The following is a 21,222-nucleotide window of genomic DNA, read 5'->3' on the forward strand; positions in this document are numbered from 1 at the left end:
GGTAACACAAGTCTCGATGAGCAGCTGTGCTTTGCAAAATGCTGCCGTCCACCATGTGCTGTGCAAAACTAATGCCCTATTGTCTCTGAAAGATCACATTTTCTTCTGGGGACCAAAAGTGTTTGAAATCCTACAACCCCTCTGTGTGTATGTCTGCATGAGTGTGTACCATTGAGTGTGAAACAGGCACATCCTGAGTCATACCTCCATCACTTCAGTAAAGCCCCTGCAGTTTCCCAGGCCAGTCATCCATTAAGCCTCTGATTGCTAAAGGAGGCCCTGGGTACACTCTGTGCTGACACCCTGGTGCCGAAAACAGCAGGCTGATCTCCACCAGCTTCACAGCCTTAACTGTTTTTCATTATCTTACCATCTCTCTCTCTCTGTCTTATTAACATGGTTATGTATCTTACTCATCTTTTCCTGCATTAGATCACACCTAGGTAAACACTCAGGGGACACACCATAACAAGTAGCAAAAGCAACAAAAGCATGAAAACTGATTGATGTTAAAGCTGTTTCCTTATTGGCAACTATACAGACAAGCATGACTGTTTAAATAAGAAGGAACTGTGGCTTGGAGGATCAGTAATGGGTATGTTTTGCAGAACAAGCTACATTTCAAGTGGAACCCTTCTTCAGCAAGTTTTTATGTGTTTTGTGAGTACAATGAAAATAAGCTGTAATTTACCAAACTGTTATCTTTAGAAATTCACTTAAAATAGGGGAAAGTGCTAATATAGAGTCATGTTTCCTCATTAAAAATATTCATACATCTCATCCCCTTGAGATTGCATGGAGAAATACTGGAGTAATTAAAGCAGGGATCTACTACATTATGTAACTTGCAATCTCTGCTCCAAGGATGGCAAAGGCTATAACATTAGTGCTTTGCTCCTGCCATATTGCTGTATATATTAAATGCATATTACTGTCAGGACAGTAACTTTGCAACAGGACAGAGTTTTATCTTCCGTTGTAAACAGAAAAACTCCTTTTTATGCAACATCGACTGAGTCAAATCTACATCTCCCAAAATCCCTCTTCTCTACTCCCTCTGAAAATTGAATCCTCGCACTAATCTTACAATAAGAGACCCAAACTCCTTAATAGTTTTCATATAACAAGTAAGGAACAAATCAGGCACCTAAGTTGTAACACACACGTAGTTAACAAGTCAACAGCTGATTGCTAATAAATAAGTTTCTGATTTGTTCGCTCAGCCATTGTACATCTCATTGTATAACTTATTATTAATTGCTCTGTCCTGTTCTATTTTCAATTGCACCTTATAACCTTATACTATATTTGTAGGTCATTTTTTTTAACTTTCAAGTCAACCAAGCCATGAACACGGAAAATTTGTCAGCCTATCATTGTGAGCCTTGCACATGTTGGTGATGGAATTTAAACCCTCTACATAACTGCTACTGCAGGTGCACTCAAGATATCTCTGGATAAGTGCATCAGCTATCTGCTATAAATGTAAAATGTTTTAAATTTTGTGGTCCGATAAGGCATTTTTTTTTTGTGAGTGAGGTACAGCGATGGTTTATAGTTTCATGAGCGTTAGGCAATATGTGCTATTTATTTTTAGTAACAATTTGCACCACAATGTTTGTGTTCACTTTGTACTATTGTGCTGCATGCTTGCCCTGTCTTTCATCTCTGTTTCATCCTCTGTGTTGGAACAGAGCAGCTCTGCTTTCATATGTTCCTAATTTTATCTGTTAAATCAAAATCCATCATAGCAACACTTGAAGTGTCATTCACAATGTTGAATTTACAATGAAGCAAATAACCTGGAAGCCTGTTGGCATAAAGATGAGTTTCCCCCTCCCTGGGCTACATCTATCTCCAGCATCACACTATATCTGACAGGGCTTAAATTTGAGCTTTCCTCACCTGGAAAATCTGTCAGGTACTTGGTTTGGTGAATTAGGTTTGTGGAAATTGTCTGCAAGCCTACAAGAAAACACTGCTTTTAGGATTAAAATATTATGTAGAAACATACAAGTCAGAGGATGTCGCATCCTCTTTTATATTTTAACTACATTCGGATTGGCTAGATCCCATCAATGAAAGCCAACACACATATACCATGTTCTGTGCTTGCCATGATCACGCGCTGACGTAACTTAAGTTCATGTACAGGAAATCTGATTTCTTTAACATGATGTCTCTCCATTGTACATATTCCAAAGGCATGGCACAGTTACCCAGAGAGCATAACTAAAAATGGACAGAAAAACATAGCATAATAACCTAAGAGCTTTATGGTTTGATAGAATGAATAAATGTCCTACCAAGAACCATATTAACTTTATCTATCGGTTACAAAAAACGGACTTGGTTGCATTGGTGCTGAAACCAAAGTCAACATTTACATTCAGCATTCAATATGCATTCAAACTGCATGGCCGTGTAACAGCCAGGAGCAACAGGCGGTCAACTGAACAAGATGACATCCATGAAATTAATTATGGGCATGACAGCAACATGGAAATTATTTCTCAAGCTAATGAGTAGCAGAAAAGCATGTGCCTACATGGATGTGTGTGTGGATGTAAGACATTTGGAGTGTGAGAGACAGGACACTGGCCATCTGCATTGACTGGCTAGTCTTTATGTATGGCAGAGGATGAAGAGGTATCAGTGCCAGACGGATTAGAGCTAAACACAGCTACTTAGCCATAAGATGTAGTCACCAGTCCATCACCACAAAACTGGACTAAGAACACAAACCACAAACACATTTCTGTATGTATTTTCTTCAGAGCAAATGGTTGAGGACATAGTTGTTGTTTTATCCTTCTCTTTACAAACCTACATTATTCAACCCAAAGACTTCATCCACTCTGATCTAACAGTTATCAACCCTTCATGGGTGACTCTAGATAAGCTTGCATAATAATAAGCATTAAGGGCTATAATTTCATCAATCTGTATTCTTGAAGTGACCAAACCAAATATGCACAACACCAAAGAATTTAAATGGCCACAAGGTTTTAGGTATGTAAATCCTATTTCTTTCCTACTTCAGAATAATAATCCAAACTGATATGTTTTGGTTTGTTTGTTTTCTTGTGACAGCCAGCCTTTTGTAGCCAGACATAAGCTTTCACTCAAAACCTACAGACTTTTCCACAGCAATGCAGCATTGCTCAATTCATCAAGCATATGCTTCAATGAAATCATTGTGTGGATGACAGAAATGTCCTGGTAAGCTGGAAGAGGGAAGATTTATTATGGTAAGATAAGATTTACTTTTAAATATCCTGCAGAGGAAACCGCCCTTTTCTTTTACTTCCAAAGTTAGTCACGCAATTAAAAGTTATTTTGCTGAGAAAATTTGGCAGGTTTAGTTACATTTATGACTGTGGCCAGTAACCATGCAGAACTTAGTTTTCACTGATTAAACAGTGCTGTCTTAAACAAAAAACTTAAAAGGCTCCCTGCAGCATAACAAATGATACCCACTAAGCAGGTTAGTATTGATTTCACAGAGGCTAGCTACACTCACATTCATCTGTTCCAAAGAGTTAGGTAAGGATAAAAACATTGATGGTGCAAAGGTCTATTGATTTTTTTTAATTTAACATAAATTGAATGATCGTCTGCGTAGGTGAAATTCTGCAACCCTTGGGCTTATGGACGGCTTTCAAAACTCAGTGAATGAACTGGAAGTGCTACAGCTTCAGCTTCAAAATACCTACTTACCTTGCTAGAAATGCCAATTATGCACATCCCAGACTGACTGTGGTACAGTGATTTCTGGCAGAAACGCTGATTTTCCTCAACTAAATTTCAGGCATGCAATCTGTTAAGGGTTAAAAAAGGTGAGAAGGATACACAAGCAGAGAAACACCCAGAAACAGAGTAAGAGGGGTCTTTTTTTTAAGCTTACATGTTGTGTAGATATGAGAGAGAATGATATGTTGAAAAGTAGTGGGGACATAAGGGCTCAGATTAGGTGTGTGAAGATACATAGCTCACGAGGGTATGGCGATGCACCATACAGGTGTCACGAGAACGAGATGTGACGATAATTTAACAGTATTTAATAGAAAACATCAAAGCCGAAATATATGAGTTGAGGGATCTGGGGGCCCTCCCCCCCCAAAATTTTGAGCATTAAACACTTTCCTATTCTGCCTTTCCTACATCAATTTATGATGGAAATGTTTTTATTTATGTAAAGGGAAACACAAAATTCAGGTATTACAGAATCTAATGCAGTGCAGCTCTCAGTCATTCTGTGTTGCTTTCACATATTTTTCTCCTGTAGATCAACTTTTCTCATGTAATATCTTCCCTGCTGAATTAGCAGACATGCGGGCAGGACCCTCCTCTTTTGTCATGTTCACAGGGAGAGAACAGAAAACTAAAAGAATCTTTTACAAGAAGTTGTTAAAGTTACTGACTGGTGCTGCACGTTTCGGGGTCATTTTATTATCAGTAGCTTGTTCATTCTTACTTAAAACAAATAAAAAATAAGTGCAAATAAACCTTTCTCAAAGCACTTTCATTTGTTCTTTACGATTTCATGTTACTAGCTATTTTTCAAAGCATTTTTAATAGGGCTGGGGCAATTCGTCAACATAATCGATTATGAAAATACGACTCACGTTACGTTCGTTGAAGTGTTGCTGCATCCGGTGTTAGCAGGGATTTCCCCCGGACAAGCTCCAGGTACAAGTTCGCGCCTTCGACTGTCTAAAGTTTGGGAGTATTTTAGACAGACACTCAGCCACGTGCTGATTCCGTGAGCTCTGGGAACTGGAGATAGCTTCAGTGCAGCACAACTGCTGTCCACGAATACGTGAAGCAGCATAAACACGTGAAGCAAAAGTATCCCAAAGCACTTTGTGTAGACGGCAGCACTGCAAATCGTGTTTAGTTTGTCTCCACACAAGCACGGCACATTATCAGCACGAGGACACGTAGTCAGTTAAAATGTATTTTCAAGTTAGTTAACAAGTCAGTTAACAAGTATTTCTTCATCGCCTTCATGTTCAAAGTAATGTCTGCCCCGCTGCTGTCATGCTAACGTAACGTTACACCGTGTGTCATCTAACGTTCACCGTTTCATATTTTCTGTTCATTTAATGGCCACGTATGAGCGTGAACACAGAACAGCTGAAACTAACATAACAGACAATCGGTGACTGTTTGTAGTCTGTAATCGTTTCAGTTTTCTTTGTTTTCTTTGCCCAAACTGATGCAGAAATACATACTGCATTACTCAATGTTGAAATAAATCCATGTCAGAAACATTTAAAGTTTTAAGTAAAGCAGCCTAATTAATGTCTATTATTATTATTATCACAACACATCAGTGACGTGGAAATTGGATTCATTTTAAGATATGTTAGAATATTGTCATTATTCTAATGTGCTTTATCAGGATGATTGAATAAAATATTGATTTACTGATTAGACATGTTTTTGATAATTATTGGATAAATGAGCAATAGGTAACCTTTTTGTTTCTTTAGAATACACAAAATTAGTCATTAGATTGATTGACTAATCGAAAAAATAATCGTTAGATTAATCGACTTGAAAAATAATCGCTATGTACACTTTCAAAAAGTGGTGGGGACATGTCCCTATAGCTCCCCCAGTGTAAACAACACAGATGCCGACACGTTTTATCTTGTGGATGTTAGCCTACATTACATCCAGGTTGCTGCCACTGTTCTGAACAATTAGCTTGGCTAACATTATTGGTTAATAACAGCAAGCTAAGTTATAAAACTGGCAACGTTACTGTATCTGACAGGACAGTTATTAGTGTAAGCTAGCTTACTTCTGTCTTACATCAGGCTTGCTTTCCGACAGACAGTTCGTTCAGCAGTCTTTCACCTTCCTAATGTGTTAAGCTGTCAGACTCTGCAGTGTAGTAGACCCGCCCTACGCTGCCTCTGATTGGCTGTTGGGTTGAGGCATTAGGAGTGACGATTAGTAAAGCAAAGCTTACGCTAGAGAAGAGGATAAATTAAACATGTAAATGCTGTCTTAGCAACGGCCGACCCTCTCCCCCCACCCCGAGTGACGGCAGAAGAATGGGACTGACTGGTAATCACAGAAGCTCTAATTAATGCCTTAGGCCTTAGCATCTGTAGTGCAGTCAGCAGTGGCACAAGTAGATGCACTGCTCAAGCTAACACACACACAAATATATGGTATCTATACACATATTTTGAGGAATAACACTGGGAGGTAAGCAGCTGCACAAATGTCTAGTACTGGAGGAGTTTACAGTTACGGCCTCTCTAAACCTCTGAGAGCTATGTGCCCCATATAATATCTTATTTGTATTGATTGTGCAATTGTTGGTGCTTTTGGTTGACCTTTGGAGAATTTGAGGAGGAGGAAGCAAGAAGTAAAGACACCCTAATGCTATTATGTTTCGACTACGATGGGAGGCTGCTTTTACTGTCAGCAGCACATTTGATTCCAATCTTTGAGGAAGGACAATGATGACAGAATGACTAAATAACAAATTGAATGCAGAAGTGTGAAGATGGACTGGATGGGGCTGGAAAGGAGAGTGGTGCTAAATCTGGAAAGCTATGGCTGCGCATGAGTGTGGACATTTTTTAAAAAGACACATGACCAAAGTGGGAGAGATGGTGTGGGGTAAAGCAAGTGGAAAAGAAACAAATAAAATAATCATATTTTGTAAATGTCCAACTTTGCATGCAAACTCACAATGTTTGTGTAACTTGTCTTATATGGTTAATCATATAAGACAAGTTACACAAACATACAAAATGTTTCTATGATAGGAAATCTCACATGGAAAGAGTACTGTGTGGTACTAATCTATCACATTAAACATTCAAAATATTACTTGCTATGAAATTGATGTAAGCCATAATACACAAACCCTTGTATTTTTTACGTGTTTATTAAATATATATATATATATATTTATTACATACAGTAGCTTGTGATTTTAACACCGTTTTTTGTAAAATCACGCTGCAATAAAGCTGAAATAAAAGCTGTCTCGCGTTTTGATTTGTCACCAGGACCACACACATACATCACACCTTTCCACATTTCCACAACCCTGCTTGATGCCTGACTGCGGTGCCTTCTGTTTTCATCTCTTTTCTGTCTCCTCTCCTAGTTTACGCTTCATAAGCTTCACATTGTTCTCCATCAATCCTCTCATTTCTTTTGGCTCTTAATGCATCTTTTCCACACTGGTCGGGAGCCCTTCTAGCAACATCCGATCCATTCTGAATGAAGCAATTAAAATGCCTGCCTGCCTGCCACTTTTGGCTCTTGCCCCTTCAATGTGTTTCTGTCTTGACATCACATTGACAACCACTTTTCTCGCCTGCTACCTGAGCACCAGTCTGTTGGTAGAAATGATATGCTGTTGACTGCCGATTGTAAATGAGTAGAAGAATTGGCAGCCATTAAGTGAAATGCAATACATTACTAATGTCAAATGGTGTTTGCAGTATAAATGAATAAAAACATCACCAGTTGCTCTTCATTTCCTAAACCGATGGTGCATCCGCCTACTAAATTATTCTGTCATGCATCATATCTCTCTCTCTCTCACTCTATATATATATATATATATATATATATAGAGTATATATATATCTTGCATCTGTGATTTATTTTGTTTGGCTCAGTGTACCACCAGTAAAATGACTAGTCTCCTGATGAGCATCTGGGGAATGCATTAATGACAGGAAGGTTAAATAGATCTATCAGTAATATTAATATCAGTAAGAGACTGTGGAGCAGTGTGGGGGTTATTCACTGTAACCAAAATGCCCTTTAACTGTTTCTCTGTGCAATGCCCCCCCCCCCCCCCACCCCGAGTAACATTTGGACATATTTTGGAAAAGCTGCATTGGTGCTTTGCTTATCATGCCCTCTCCATGTTGACACAGCAGAGTTATTCCTCAGCTGAAATTTAATTATAACTCAGTATGCTGGGGATTATGCAAACTAAGTAAACATTAGAAGAGTGACACATGCAGGGGCTTTTGTCTCCTGAGGTCACTTTGCAAAGTCATGATTATTCATCATCATGTTTTATAATAAATGAAAGGCCACCCCTACCAAAAATGTTTCCCAGTTTAGTATCGATGAGCACTGTTTGAATATGTTCTATGCCCAATCATCAGTAAAATGATACAGTGATACAATTTGGATACCATACCTTGAAACAAACATGTTTTTAACAAAATAAGCCAAAAGTCTCAAATGCATGAGAGTTATATAAGATATACAGTACATAACAAAACTATAATTATTCCAAACACTAGCCCATCACAAAATAAAGACAGAAGACCAATAAATTGAGCAAAAATGTGTTGCTACTTTAGTAGGGATGGCACAAGAACAGATACTTCGGTACCAAGTTGATACCAAAATTCTGAAAACATGTCGATACTCACGCTAGGTACAGAAGGTACTGGAGATCTAACACGTGGAAGATGGCGACAAGTGCAGCTGCGGCGTCAGCTCCGCCTCGACTCGTCAAATAGAAAAGAGGCATGTATGGAAACCAAGTGAATTAGGCTGGACGATATGGCCAAAAATGTTATCACGATAAAGATTTTCATATCTTTCGATATCGATAATTATCACGATAAGTATCAAATCGTTATTTCTTTTGAGTTTAAAGGCTGATTTTTACTCCTGAGGGGAAGTTGAAGAAACCTGATGGTTAATTGTGTTTTAAACTCTAGCATGTAGTGTTGACCATAATTTAAACAGTGGATCACTTAACAAATCTGAGTTAGCACATAATTATGATAAAATCTTTGTCAAATATGCACGAGTCAAATTAAGTAAAAGCTTTTTTCGGTCCCTTTTCCCCCACAAATAAACATCTTAATAAAAAAAATAAGTCCTAATTTGTGTGTAATTCCATTGAATAAAGTCAAACATTTAGTGAATATTTATTGAACATTTGTTATATTGTTATTGAAAAAAATTATATTGCAATAATTATTGTTATTGTTTTATTGTACAGCCCTACAAGTGAAGTTAGTTTCACTGCTGTTTCCATCAGCAGCTCAAAGTCAAAGCTTCAATTTCTCCCAGTTTTGCGATATGTTGGACAGCTAATTTAGGCAGATGTTTCACAGCTTTGATCATCTCAAAATCACCAAAGATGACAATGCAGTTTGCAGAGCTAAGAGCTGAATGTCTGTCCAACGTGCCTGTCACTGTAGACAGGGTTAGGGACCGTCTGAAAAGGGCTATATGATCTATTTCATTCATCGCTAACTGTTTAGTTTTTAAATATAAAAATCTCAAACCACTGCCAATGTAGATAGTGACCACCCATAAACATTTGGTGAAACAACTTGGTGAATGATACTTGAAGAAATTTCAAAACATCTGCAAGTATCTCCTGGCTTGATTTTTCAATCAAAATTACCCTCCTGATGACCCCTTTCTCTACTGTTGCAGGGACTGTTTGATAAGCTAAGCCCTGGCTTTAAATCCAGTCTTAACTCCAGGACAGTGCTATTTTGAAGAGCAGGGTGCTCCTTATTAAAGGAGACCTATAATGCTTCACCGTATTTTATGACTTATCTACAATGTTACAATGTTGGATGTTCACATTAAACATGGCCAAAGTTTCAAATAATAAGGTAAACGTATTTAAAAGAAATCCCAGCTTTTTCTACCAGCGACTCTGTTTGACGACACACGGAGCTAGACGGTGCCAGTATTCCATATATGGTCATTTGCTCCGTACAGCTACACTCAGTCTGCTTGTACCGCTCATCAACAGCCTGTTACACGTGCCTCAGGTCTTGGCCAATCAGAAGACAGTGGACTTTGCGAGGGGGTCATTAAAGAGACAGGAGCATCTACAGCTTGTTTCAGACAAAGGCTGAAATGAAGCCCTACATGAATAGCCAGTATAAGATAGAAAATTATTTTTTCGAACATTGAATCATGCAAAGCTGCTATGAAGGAGTCACAGGACAACAATATAGGACTGGAAATGCCATATAATAGGTCTCCTTTAAGGCATTAATTATGAACTACCCCTCTGTCTGGAGCAGCACACTTTGCTGGGCTTATATTTTAATTGAAGGAAAATCAAGGAACCAAATGTCTATTATAAACCAATTCGACCAACCATCCAATTCGAGCCAGCAATATGCAGCTTATCAAGCAAGCCGTCTTCTAATTTTCTGGCAATATCAGCAGTCAATGCGGAGAGAGGAAAGGTCAGGAATTGAATGAACGTAAAGTTTAAGACTTTTCACATATCTACATCATATCTTGAGCCTTGATTTGACACTGATATATCTCTCAGGTCAAATGCACTGGGTTTAAAAGTAAATAAAAATAGGGCATGTTAGCTGAATGTGTGTGGTAAGTAGAAGTACAAAACATAGGAATATCCAACCCCTGAATCAAAAGCAGCATACACAAATCAAACAACTTGGAACTCAGAAGGATTACTGAGGGGGTGTTGCAGAGTATTTGTAGCAACAGAATGTCCTACATATAAATAGAGAAGGAAATGTGTTTGTAAGTCTCCAACAGCAGCTGTAGACACTGACTTTCATTTACACACTGTTACTTATCTTGGGTTTTTTCTTACTGGGTCACCGTGATGTCTATGTCCCTTTGCTGAGGGTGGGAGTATGTGATTATGTCAATATTTCTGTTGTTTAACAGAAAAATAATACAGAGAATTTATCAGTGACCTTTTTGATCAGTAAGGTTGGCTGGTGGATGCACACAAGCACATATATTATTCATGCACTCTACACCTACAGAATATGTGCACATCTGTTTGTCTGTGCATGTGTGCACATGCTCACATACATAAGCAACAGTTTTAGCATTGATTGTTAGATTTATGCAGGTAATTGGCATTTTTCTCTCTCTGCACATGGGACCTTTTGGTATGTTAATAAGCTCTTTCAGTGAAGGCTGCTCAATGCACTGAATGCAGTCATCGTATTTTGCATTTTGAATGCACTCAGGCCTACTCCAAGAGGATGATAGACAACTGTCATATTTTCATCCAGTCTTTCTGCTTCAAAGCAAATATTCCTTATTTACTGCAATGATGGATTCAGACAGTCCTTAAAAATCTGTTTCTGTATGGAATGTCTCCCTGATTATGTAATTCTCTTCATGATCAAGGAGAATAAGATCAGGGAAGACACGTGAATCTGACTACTTACTTAAAATATTATACTGTGTCCCTGAATATGCTGAATTAAGTCACTATTTTCAAGCCATCTACCATTAAAGTTGTCTTCCTTTGTTCCTTTGCCAGCCTCACCACATGTTCCTCTGCATTTGCACTTTTTTCTGGGGAAGACCCACCACTGATATTCCAGAGGTGTGTGTCTGAGTTTCTGCACTGTAACTCTGAGTCATCGTAATAAGTCTGCTCCTATTCTCTTTGCTGGTTGTCATTCCACTGCCTACAATGCATCACCCTCTCTCTGTCTGTCTCTGTCTCTCTCTCCTCTCTCTTGCTCTCTATTGATGGTACAGCATCAAGAGGTGAACTCACATGGGCAGTATCTCTGAAACATGGACATGCAATATACATCTAAATAGGCATGTGTGATTTGTCATATTTAATTTGCTCATTTCATGTATGTAACAAAATTAACAAAATGGTCCACTTACTAGCTTTCAGAGGTTTTCTCACAGTCTTCTTCAGCGAATGGAGTTGGTTCAGTTGTCATCATGTGACATACGTGTGGAACTTCAGTCACAATAGCTTTCCTGATCCTTCTCTGGTCCTCCACTGACTCCTATTTAATGACCTTTGACCTCCTGCCAGTTGATGCTATGGCTTGTTTTGTTCTTCACAGACAGCTGATGTTGTTTGTTTCTGGTGTTCATTCAGCCTCCAGGGTCCTTACCATTTAACTGATCAGATTTTCCCCAAAGTTATTGCCATGTTATGTCGTACACCAGTCCGGTTTTTCTCTTAGTGTGAATTAAAGTCTCTGGCTAGGTTCTTGTAGCCCAATCACATCAGGGAGTTGTCCTGGGATGTTTCTGTTGATTTAGCTGTGTCTTTAGCTTGGTCTTAAGTTGGCGCAAGATTCTAATCATCCCCTCTTAAGAACAAATGGTTCAACAATAAATAAAATATATCATATGTATATTTCTTAAATACTGATTCCTTGTGATGGATGGAGAGGTTCAAATGTCCATCCATCACAAACTATTCAGATGTAGTTATTGAAGGCAGGAATAAACTGGACAGGTCTTTGGCCTGGTTCATGTATTCTGTGGATTGATGAGAACAGCGAGCAGCTTGACGTGAAATGCTGCCGTTGTGGCCAGACAATCCAGCCATTATTACATAATTTGACACATCCACTGCTTTTAGTTCAGCATTAACCAGGCTCAAATACTGTCCGTAAACATAAACATGACAAGTTTTTCAGTTGTATTTATGTAAGTTTGTGTTCTGCTGCATTGACTTCTGTATGAACTCATAATAGAAGTGTCTTAACTCTATTGTTGCAAATCTTGTATACCTTGACAACCCAGAAGCCTAAACATTGTGAATGTTTCTATATTTTTCCCCCAAAGTTACATTATTGTTGTGCAGCTGCTAGCACAGATTGATTTAGTCTACAGCACATGATAAACACTTGGTAAACGTTTTGAATTAGTATTCACGTTCAGTTTCATTAGGCCACCATGCATGCACACACTTTGTCCAGAGTCTCTCAAAACACGCAGGGCACATTCACACTGCATATTTCCAGAGCCGGTCATGACCTCCCTGTGGCCCTGTGCAAAATTCTGCTATGGGGCCCTCCTACCTGACTCATGAGCCATGTAAACAATTCACCATTGCTGCACAGTCTCACCTGACACTGCAGGGCTCTCAGTATGATCCTCCCTCCTTTGAAACTGTCTCTGTAATAGGTTTGAATGGAAACCTGTTCTAGAAAAATCCAGAGCTGGTTTGAATAGACCTCTGTGCACTCCTCATGAAGTCTGTTAAGACTAGGGGCCAATCTGCTGGGTCATTTGGTTGAGCAGCAACTGTTCCAGTTGGGTCTGAGCTCCTTGTATCTGATGCTGGCTATACATCTCTGACTGTGCTCGTACTGGATGAGGCTGCCTGTACTTCATCTGGTTCTGTGTGACTAGCTAAGGACGTTTGTACTGGGTCTGTGATAGTACTGGCTGAGGCTGGATGTGAATTAACTTTGCTTGCACTGGCTGACAATCCAGTATGTACTTTACTGACAAACTCAAATATAGCCCCTATAGATAACAATACTTGCTAGAGATTAATGTTATCAGCTGCATCAGGACCATTTAAACCGGCTCCCCCAGGTTTCCTTTAATCATTTTCAAATGTAAAATATTACTTATACTATGACTTGACTAAATAAAAACACTGCTTTAACCAATCCGCTAGTAAAGTAATAAATAGTTGCAGGCTATTTTATTGTAACATTGGTCAGGCAAAAAGAGAGACTCACTGCAAGCTAGCACTAACTTAAAGTTATTGTTATTTACTGACATCAGACTTTGAGAGGAGAGGATTCAGCAAATTTCCAATCTCTGCAAACAGATTTTTACACAGGTCAATAACCTGACAGTATACAGTTTGTATGAATACACAATGTGAGAGTAAATAATACAATCAACTTTTCCGTTAGGATTAAATAAAAAAAGTTGTTTTAACTTTACCTAAGATCAGTGCCATGTATCCATCTCCGCGTCCAAGAAAATGTCAGCGCGCCTCATAAGTGTGTGCACCTTTTTTGTCATTTACGGCAAACGTTAGTCGTTCGGTATGACTGCCTGTCGATAATCACTACAAATTATACCTTCAGTTTTTATCATAAAGCACCTATTTTTAGTGCAAAATTCACCTATTTCAAAAAATAACGAAATACCCCGCAAAACAACAAACATACTTAGACGTATATCAAAAACAGAGCTAAACCGATGACGTGTATGTACGGGTCCTTCGGACTTCCGGGTGTGTATAAACAGATCGCAAACGGAGTTGCCTCTCTCTAAAGATGTGAGTTTATGCCCTTTTTTGTGTAATTTGTTCTTGGGTAAATTCACATTACTTAGCCAGCATTAAGGTGCCAGTAACGCTGATTTCATCCTCTTCATTAGGTCTAAAGTAACGTTTAAAATCACCCTGACGTCGGATCCCCGGCTGCCATACAAAGTGTGAGTACCGGTGATACACTGACAGCTCAGCAGTCACAGCTTTAACGTTACATCCAAGAACATTTCAGTTTTTTTAACCGTTTATATAATATTTTATCTTACCATTACTGTATTGTTCTATATTTGATGCTATTGTGCAAAGTTGTGCTGATATTTAACTACATAAAATGTGGTCAGTGAGAACATCTGTTAGTGTAAAGCTGTGATTCACATGTTGACACTGAACAGCTACACCGGCTAGTCACGATAAACTTCCGTTTTAGACATGTATAACAGGGCTAACATTACAATATTTTGTGAGTTACATTATAAATGAAATGGACCTGACAGGCTGGTCTTACAGAGTGTTATCAATGGAAATTATATCACATTGTCATAGTGCTCATTTAAAACAGTGCTCTCAAATTTTATAAAAAGTGTGATAACTCGTGTTAGAGGAGGAGCCACTCAAATATTTGCTGCAGTGGCCCCTCTCCAGCCTTATATATATATATATATATATATATATATATATATATATATATATATATATATATATATATATATATATATATATATATACGTACGTATGTATGTATGCATATATATACTTATATTTCAAAAATACAAATGTATCAAACTAAAAAGAAATTTGGCCCCAAATGAGCCCACTGAGCAGCAGTGTTGTACACATAGGCCTACAGTTGGATGGCAGAACTTGCCCTATTGATGTATGCCAAGCTGTGTATGTGAGTAGGTTACACATTTCAGCTTATGAATGGTGTTTGTGTTGTAATTGTTAGTTGCACATTGATGACAGGGGTAGGGAGCTCTGTGGCTCAAGGCCAGCCATTTTCACCATCATGATGGATGATAGCTTTCCGACCAAAGCCAAAATATAGAAAAACATCTCTAGTCCTTTCCTTAGTTTCAGATAGCCAAAGCTAAGCCCAGTGGTGGACACTAACAAAGTAGTACTGTATTTAAGTATTACAACGTATGAGTATTCTCCGTGTGTGCATGTGCATCCATGTTGCCTAGCAATGAACGTGCTTGTGGTTGACCCTTCGCTAAGCCACGCCCCGAATACAAAGCTGACCAATCACAGCGCAGTATGGGACTCGCTCTAACTGAGGTCCGACATTTTCATGGCTGTGCTTCATTGACTCTAATGTAAAAGGAGTCGTTTTCTAGCTTTTATTCGCTGTATTTTTCCAAGATATGGTCGAACGCTGTTCCTGGGGCTCTTGTAATAGACCCAGAGAGGTTGATAGGAGAAGTATGATTTATTCTCTTTCCAAAACCTAAAACAAATCCAGAAAAATTTCAGCTGTGGGTTGTTCCTAATGTAATGTTAGTTAGCTAACACTAGCTAACTATTCATCTGCTTTTTAATGATTGTAATAATGAATAGGGGCCTAAGTTACCCAGCTTTACAGGAACAGTGTTGATCCTTAATATCGTTGTCTTTCTCTCAATCGTCTGGAGATGCGGTGGTTCACTTCTTCTATTCTCTATCTTTCATGTTTTCCATTTGTGTCAATTTGAGTCAGTTTGACAGCCTGAATACAACCTTCAAATGTATAATGCAACTGCAAAAGCGTCTGCTTCTTTGTGAGATTGCTTTTTCCAACAAATTTCTCTGGGGAGTGCAGTAATAGACAGTGGCAGCGCCAACAGTTTGTTGGACTTAGCAACAGTAACTAAGGGGGGCGGGGCTTAGCGAACAACGCATTTTAATTTCTGATCGGCTTACCGGCTCTGGCATTTAGTAGGCTACACAGAAAGCTATGAACTCGGCACAAAATGATCGTCCATTAATTGCGGGACAACTTAGAGGACGTTATCTCTTAACTTAGCGTGAGAAATACAAGGTGTGGCATGTGAGCGTGTGAACTGGCTAAAATGTGTGTGTCTCACGATGAATGCATGACACTTGAGAGCCCTGCATTTACCTAGGTGATAACTTTGAGTCTTGTGACAGCCATAAAAATAACTAATACAAACCAGCATCAATATAGGTAGGTCTCCTCTGAGCAGGCATGGCTAAATGTACAGTGGACATTGTAGAATTACACTTCTAGACAGACTGCGGGCAGTAGTCTACATTATTTCTGGTGTAGGTGACAAGTTATGGCTGCGACATTCATTTGGCGCCATCAGACTGGAGCTAAAAACACAGGCAGCAATAAGATTAATGGAGGGTCATCCTCTGTGTAGAGGACCCATAATTTCTAGGTGAGCCTGCCACTGTTTGCACAGCTTAATCCATGTGTGATGTGTTGTGTCAAAGTCAAGCACAGGCCTGTTTTAAGAAATAATCAAGAAGTGTTTTTTTTCCACACACACACAAAATGTTGGACTGCTGTACAGATGTTTCCTACTTGACAGTTATGTCAATTCTTAGGGTATGTAGACGCTTCAAGTTTCCACATCAGACTTGTGTACGTTTTACACTGGATCATAATGGGTTTCCAAACTAGTTGTGATGTCACAAAATTGTGTTTGTACGTACACGTCTTAAACTCAGATTTAAGGTGAAGGCAGTAAAACTATTCCATGCTCAGCAGATGAATTTGAAAACTTCATTTGAGTGTCAAACACAGCACATAAATCATGATGGTCAAACTCTGAATTGATTGGTATTTTTTCCAGTTACCTTAAAATAAAATTATATATTGATTGCTTTAGTTCTGTTCCTGTCACAGATTAAGTAATTTACTTCTAAGTGCATAGAAAAAGTGCTTAATAGTTGATTCACTACAATTTAATGCTAGTAAAAGCAGTGTGGATATTATTCTAGGAAATGGAGTGCTGAAGTGCTAACCTTTGCAGTATTAAAGAGGTCATATAATGCTTTTTGCCTTTTTCCATCTCCTTTATTGGGTTTATATCTTTTTGTGTGTATGCAATAGGTTTGCAAAGTGATAAAGCCCAAAGTCCACCCTAAAGGGAGTTCCCATCTCCCACAGAAAACTCTGCTCTGAACTGCCTGAGAACAGCTTGTTTGTAGTCCAGCCGTTTCCCTTTCATCCCTGTGACGATGAATGGGATGAAAGCAAAAAGGCGCGTCATATAACGCTCGCCAAGCGGCTAGTCCGACATGCCATCAAAAAAAACACTGAGCTGCAGCACACACCTCTCCTCTCCCTTCCAAACATTAGCTACCCTTCAGGCAGTTGATAGACATAAAGTTGTTACTGTGATGTAGAGACAGAGGTCAGTTAAAACTTCACGGATGAAAGATACATTTGTTACAGATTAATAACTCACCAGTCTGAAACTCTTGCTCCAGTCCATGTTGCTAAGCTGGTAAGAGGATATACAGCTGAAACGAAGCCGTGTTTACCGGCTTCTCACAACCCGCCCTTCTCTGCTTCTGATTGTCTAGTAGTGTTAACTAGGAACTGCACATGTGCAACTCCAAACAAAGATCATGTAGAGGCAACATGTATCACTCCATAGCTAAAACGAAGCGTTCAACACACAGGGTGAAAAGAGGAGCTACAGCAATGTGCAGTATGACAAAAATATGGTGTTTTTTGAAAGTTGAACCACGTAAACCTGAGATTTTGAACCTGAAAATGAGCATAATGACACCTTTTTAAGAGACTTGCACCCCATCCATCCACCCATCCATCGTCAACTGCTTATCCTGCGTATAGGGTCGTGGGGGGGCTGGAGTCTATACAACCTGAAATTGGGCGAAAGGCGGGGTACATCCTGGACAGGTCACTAGTTCATCACAGGGCAATAATAGTAGCTTGTGCAGAGGTGTAGGATCTGGAGATTGGAGATAGCTTCACACCAAACTCCCTTAAAACAACTGACAATTGCAAAAAATAAGCACAGCACATCCTGAAACAGACTTTCAGTTTTACATTTCTGTAAGGTTTCCTTTTTTTCATTGAAACCTTGAAATGGGTCATTATGCATATACTACTTTAGAACCATATGATTATGTTCACATTGTTTGTTCAAAGCTCAAATACATACCGCATACTGTAACTCCCTCCTTTATGGCATAAACCTAAAGTCACTCTCTCGCCACCCATCTAGTTCAGAATGCAGCAGCTAGGCTTCTGACTGGTTTTAACAGATGACATCACATCACCCTAATCCTGGCTTCTCTCCATTGGCTCCCTCTTAGATTGAGAATTGATTTTAAGATTTTACTGATCACTTTTAAAGCAGGTCTGTGTCTGGCCCCAAGCTACATAGCAGATATGTTGACCCCATATGAGCCAGTTCACAGCCTTAAATCCTCAGGTGGGGACCTTCTGGCCATTCCAAAGTTGACCGTGCTTTTGCCATCAGGGACTCTTGGCTTTGGGACATCTTGCCTGAGGACATAAGGCTCGCAGAATCAACGACTTCTTTAAATCACTTCTAAAAACCCATTTTTATTGACCTGCTTTTTGCGTCTCTTCTTAATTTAATTGATTTTGCTTTTGTTTGGCCTTCTGTTGAAAATAAGTATGCTGCTTTTGCTTTGTCAAAGAATTTTGTAAACTCTGTTTTTAAAGATGCAGTTTTTAATATGAAGTTATTATAATTTTACACAGCAAACTGTGATGAGGAATGACTGTGATATGCCCACTAAAAAAACCTAGTTGTTGTTGTTGTTGTTATTAATATTGTTGAATTATTATTGGATTTAGGTTACATGTTTTGGATCCCTTTTCCTTCTGGCTTTGTCCTGTGCATGTTATATACCGAGCTGGAATGAGCCACATTGTTAGAGGAAATAGCGCATCTGTGATCGATCATTCACAAGAGTGATGAAAATTAAACACAAAAGGTCAAGTGAAGTTTTGAGCTTTTTTTCCACAGCCCTTTTTTTTCTGCCTAACTTATCGTCTAATTTCCCATCAGACCTTGATGTTTAATTTTGATTTGTGTAACTTCAAATAAATAGCTGCAAAAAACTGAGGCCATGCAGACTATTCTTGCTTTAAAATGTTGACATTGAGTCGCTTCTCTAATGAGGTCGCTGCAGCTGTGCGTGAGCATGAATAGAGGAATAATAATGATAGTAAAAGAGGGGTCTGATTAATTCTGGCAGAATACTGAACTTGAGCACACCATCAATTATTTTTATAATCACCAGTCACACTGAAAAACAAGTTACCATGCTTGTTAAAATAGTATGGTGTTCTTTATAATCTGACAAGCTTTCACTCCCACCCATAATGCTGAAGCTTTACGCTCTGCTCCTCTCTGCAACCTGCTGCTGTACCGACTGTGTCCACCACCTCAGCTTCATCTACGTGTTACCTTACTTGACAATTCCATCTCTCTTTGTGATTTTATTTCTCCGCTTCCCGCTGAAAACTGCACTGCAGGATTCATTGGCGAAGGATCCAACTGGAAGTGTATATTTATGCCATAAATGGTCTTCTATCCTCTGACAGAAATGACTCTGACAGAAGTAATGTTACACTCAATTGAGCCCTTTAAGGAAATTTTCCTTTTGTTCTCCTCATTTCTGCGGAAGTCAAAATGAATGGTCATTTACAGAATCGCACATCTGGAGCTGATGAGGTGGAAGGGACTTGTTCCACAAAATTAAAGCAGCCCAGCTACCTGTCGATCAGTAGGTTGAGAGATGATATTTAAAGGTGGGGTATGCAATACTAATCCAATACTTGTCTTTTTGTTAAATTCAGCAAATATCTTGCCACAGCCTGTTAGCTGTATGTCTGTGTGTGGACTAAAATAAAATCCGGTGTCTGTACACAGCCCTGGCTCTGTTTTGGGGGAACAAACAAAGTGGACCACACCCTGCCACATAACACTATTCCAGCCGTTCCAGCCATGATTTGTTTGTCAGGTAGCGTAGCAGGCATGGCTTGCCCACGGACATTTAGCTTTCTTTCTAGTTTGCCAAGACATGATGTGTAGTTGTTAGCTCTATATTATGGTATTTGTCATGCTGTTGGATTTCTCTATAATCGCTTACGCCACCTTTATTCATGTGGCAATCCTGCTTTAAAAAATAAATAGTAAAATATGGGGGAAAAGTGAAGGCTGGAGTTTGAGGTTTTTATCTTAAAATTATCTTAATTATTGTTTAATGCATTGTTTTGTTACAGACTAAGTGTACCAGAGAGCACCCCATTCACAGCAGTGTTGAAGTTTGCAGCTGAGGAGGTAAGCTTAATGTTTGTGCTACAAATATGTATATAGTCACCAACAGGGAGTGAGACCAGACATTAGTATAAAAGTTAACCATAGTCCAAGTCTTTGATTTCGTATTCACGTGGGACTGCACTGCACTAATTTAGCCGTAACGTACTGTAGGTGCATATGGATATATGTAATATGTGTGAATATGTTTAACATGATTTACAAACAGTGTCACCATTACACAGTTTGTCTCCCAGAGAACACAAACAAGTTTATTTTTCATCTGCTCAGTACACATCTTGGTCACAATTTTTTATTTTTTTTTTACTTCAGTCTTCAAACAACGAAGTACCCTCACAACAAGACTCAACATTTGTCACTTAAAAGAGCTAGGAAAACAAGATTTTAAAGAATTTTAAAATGTACTGGTGTGAAACCTCTAAATATGGTGATATATATACAGTGGGTACGGAAAGTATTCAGACCCCTTTAAATTTTTCACTCTTTGTTTCATTGCAGCCATTTTCCAAAAATCAAAAAAGTTCATTTTATTTCTCAGTAATGTACACTCAGCACCCCATCTTGACAGAAAAAAAACAGAAATGTAGAAATTTTTGCAAATTTATTAAAAAAGAAAAACTGAAATATCACATGGTCATAAGTATTCAGACCCTTTGCTCAGTATTTAGTAGAAGCACCCTTTTGATCTAATACAGCCATGAGTCGTTTTGGGAAAGATGCAACAAGTTTTTCACATCTGGATTTGGGTATCCTCTGCCATTCCTCCTTGCAGATCCTCTCCAGTTCTGTCAGGTTGGATGGTAAACGTTGGTGGACAGCCATTTTCAGGTCTCTCCAGAGATGCTCAATTGGGTTTAAGTCAGGGATCTGGCTGGGCCATTCAAGAACAGCCAC

At 38.9% G+C, this 21,222-nt stretch overlaps 1 protein-coding gene across 2 annotated transcripts in view; it reads left to right on the forward strand.

Moving 5' to 3' along the window:
- The first annotated feature begins 13,966 nt into the window (after window positions 1-13,966).
- The window catches only part of ufm1 (ubiquitin-fold modifier 1), a 13,864-nt gene continuing 6,608 nt past the window's right edge, over window positions 13,967-21,222 (forward strand). The window contains exons 1-3 of one of the 2 annotated variants that reach the window (XM_046040938.1): window positions 13,967-14,041; window positions 14,143-14,199; window positions 20,274-20,331. In XM_046040938.1, coding sequence (XP_045896894.1) covers window positions 14,040-14,041; window positions 14,143-14,199; window positions 20,274-20,331 — 117 coding nt within the window. In that variant the 5' untranslated portion in view covers window positions 13,967-14,039. The remainder of the gene's footprint in view (window positions 14,042-14,142; window positions 14,200-20,273; window positions 20,332-21,222) is intronic. The other variant, XM_046040939.1, reaches the window with a different exon arrangement.

This window comes from Micropterus dolomieu, linkage group LG23 (assembly GCF_021292245.1).
Source record: "Micropterus dolomieu isolate WLL.071019.BEF.003 ecotype Adirondacks linkage group LG23, ASM2129224v1, whole genome shotgun sequence".
NCBI classification, from domain to species: domain Eukaryota; kingdom Metazoa; phylum Chordata; class Actinopteri; order Centrarchiformes; family Centrarchidae; genus Micropterus; species Micropterus dolomieu.